We start from the raw sequence: 2,226 nt of genomic DNA, 5'->3' as shown, positions 1-2,226 counted from the left end.
AAAGCTAGACATGTCCACAGATTCACAAGCTATATTAAAGCTAATAAAGTGATAGATACATTTTCAGCCTGCGAATTAGAAGGCAATTGATGACAACAGTACAGCTAGGATATCCCGGTCTTAGGTCTAGAAGCTAATAGCACTTGTGCAGAGATCCTAGAAAAATAAATGAACAGTCTAATGTTTTACTTTCTGTAGGTAAACTAAGATGAATCTGAAAATATAGAATTCAAGCCCCCAAACAGGATTGTATACCCCTTATTCGATGCAATGAACGGTTGAGGATCACCACTCGTGTGTGATCCCCATGCGCTCGTGACGTCCTGTCTCATGTAAAGGCACGGTATCGTCTTCAGCAGGCTGGGCGCACAGGCATTTGGAGGAGGATTACTTGTCTGTTTTCAGACGGGTGGCATTTGTTGATGTGCCGTGTAAGTCCCGGGGAACTGTAAAAGACTGCAGGGCAATATTTGCATGGGTACACCTGCGAGGAGTGGAGGAGACGGATGTGCCGCTCCTGGTTCACTCGGCTAGGAAAGTTCTCTCCACAAACGGGGCACAGGTGGCATCCAGTGGAACTTAGATTCAGTGGCGCGTGGCTTTGAGTTTGGTCACCCTGCTTCCCGTCGTTGTGCGCGTCCTGGTCCTCGCTGCTTGTATTTGGGGAGGCATGTTGAGATAAAACATGCTTTCGCAGATATGCTTGGCGTTTGAACTTTTTGCCACAGTGATTACAATCATAGAGTCCATCCTCTGAGCCGGACTCAGACAGGCCTGGGCTGGGCGTGTCTCTGTCGCTCGTGTCCTTCACTTCATCGGACACTGCCTTGTCAGGCGTAGGCACCTTATCGCTCTCCGGTTTGACGCTCTGCGCACCGGATGTACCGCTCTGTGGTTTCGGTTTGTGCCAGCGCCTATGAGAGGCTAGGTTCGCCGGGCAGCTGAAAACCTTATCACATTCCGGGCATCTGTATTCAACTCTCACTATTCTGGAACACTTGTGCTGGGCCAGTGCGAACGGGTCGGCATATGCTTCTCGGCACAGCTGACAGACAAACTCACCGAGGGGTTTGTCACCTCCCGCTGATTGGGGTCTGGGTTTTTGGTCGACTGGCGCTTCCTTAATTTTGAGACCAAGAACGGGTGATGTGGTGAAATCGTCCTCGAAATGCAGCTTCCTGATGGCTTTGGGTTTTTTGGACGAAGGCTTGCTTTTACGCTCGGTGTCACTTGAAGGCCTTTTGGTGCCATTTCCCGTAACAGCTGTGGGGATAGTGCTCGTAGTCCCGGTGCGGTTACTGTTGCTGGTGCCGATTTTTAAGTCCACTGGGGCAAACAGATGATCTAAAGTGGTAAGCGCTGCTGGTGTGGGAAATGATTCCGCAGATACCGGAGAGCCGAGATTGAAACGTCTCTCGAAATATGATCGCTCGTGTTCCTTACTGACGGGCCGGGTGGGGCTGTAGAGCACTTGGTACACTGCCTCCGGATTCCCAAACTGAACAGGTTTAGCATCCTGGTCGGAGGCTGCTGCTGCGACTGCTCCGCAGAACGGTGATGATGCGGGTGCGCGTTCCGGGCAGGATGCGAGAGATGGCGATATGAACAAATCTTTCTGATTCTGTAAAGCTGGTGTTTGCTCCTGCTCTTCTTCATCAGAACGAATCCTGTAAGATACAGGGTTTGTCTTCTTGTTCCTTTTTACCAAAAATCCACGAGGCATCTTTGCGGGGAAAAAACGAGTAAAAGGCACTTTGGACGAATAGATGATGCTGAAATAAAATCCAGTTTCAGGTGGTCACGCTTGCACAGTCACAGACACATCTGATACTTTGATGTTCAAAGTTCCTCTGCTATTGATCGTTCTCTTGCCGAGATGCTTTCACCTAGGCATAGCAGCACTCTTTTTAAGGAGAAATGATGACATTGTTCTCGCCCCTTGTTGCCTCATCCTCGACCAATCAGATGGAACTAAGATCCCTATGGATTTGCTTGTGGGAGGGAGGGAGGATATGGGCTTGGTTTCTGGTGAAAATGTAGGAGGATTTGCAGATTGCAAAGCAGATGTACCTGAGTTTTATTTATTTATTTATTTAAAATTATATTACTGTGCGCGTATTAACCCCCGCCCCCAGCCCCCGTCTCGAAGGAGGCACACGCCGGGACCCTCCTATTTCTACGGTCTGATGAGTTTGTATAGAAATGCACACGTGCCCCGGCTTTGTG

General features: G+C 49.4%; 1 protein-coding gene across 1 annotated transcript; it reads right to left on the bottom strand.

Annotated features, from left to right (window-relative positions):
- Positions 1 to 352: 352 nt before the first annotated feature.
- Positions 353 to 1,723, bottom strand: insm1a (insulinoma-associated 1a; the record flags this gene model as incomplete). The annotated part of the gene is made up of 1 exon (XM_084440429.1): positions 353 to 1,723. One exon carries the CDS (start codon positions 1,721 to 1,723, stop codon positions 353 to 355), a length of 1,371 nt encoding a protein of 456 aa, XP_084296555.1.
- Between the last annotated feature and the right edge of the window lie 503 nt (positions 1,724 to 2,226).

Source organism: Borostomias antarcticus (genome assembly GCF_949987555.1).
Source record: "Borostomias antarcticus genome assembly, chromosome: 6".
NCBI classification, from domain to species: Eukaryota; Metazoa; Chordata; class Actinopteri; order Stomiiformes; family Stomiidae; genus Borostomias; species Borostomias antarcticus.
The sequence above is the reverse complement of the archived record's forward strand: the minus strand, read 5'-3'. Positions and strand labels throughout refer to the sequence as shown.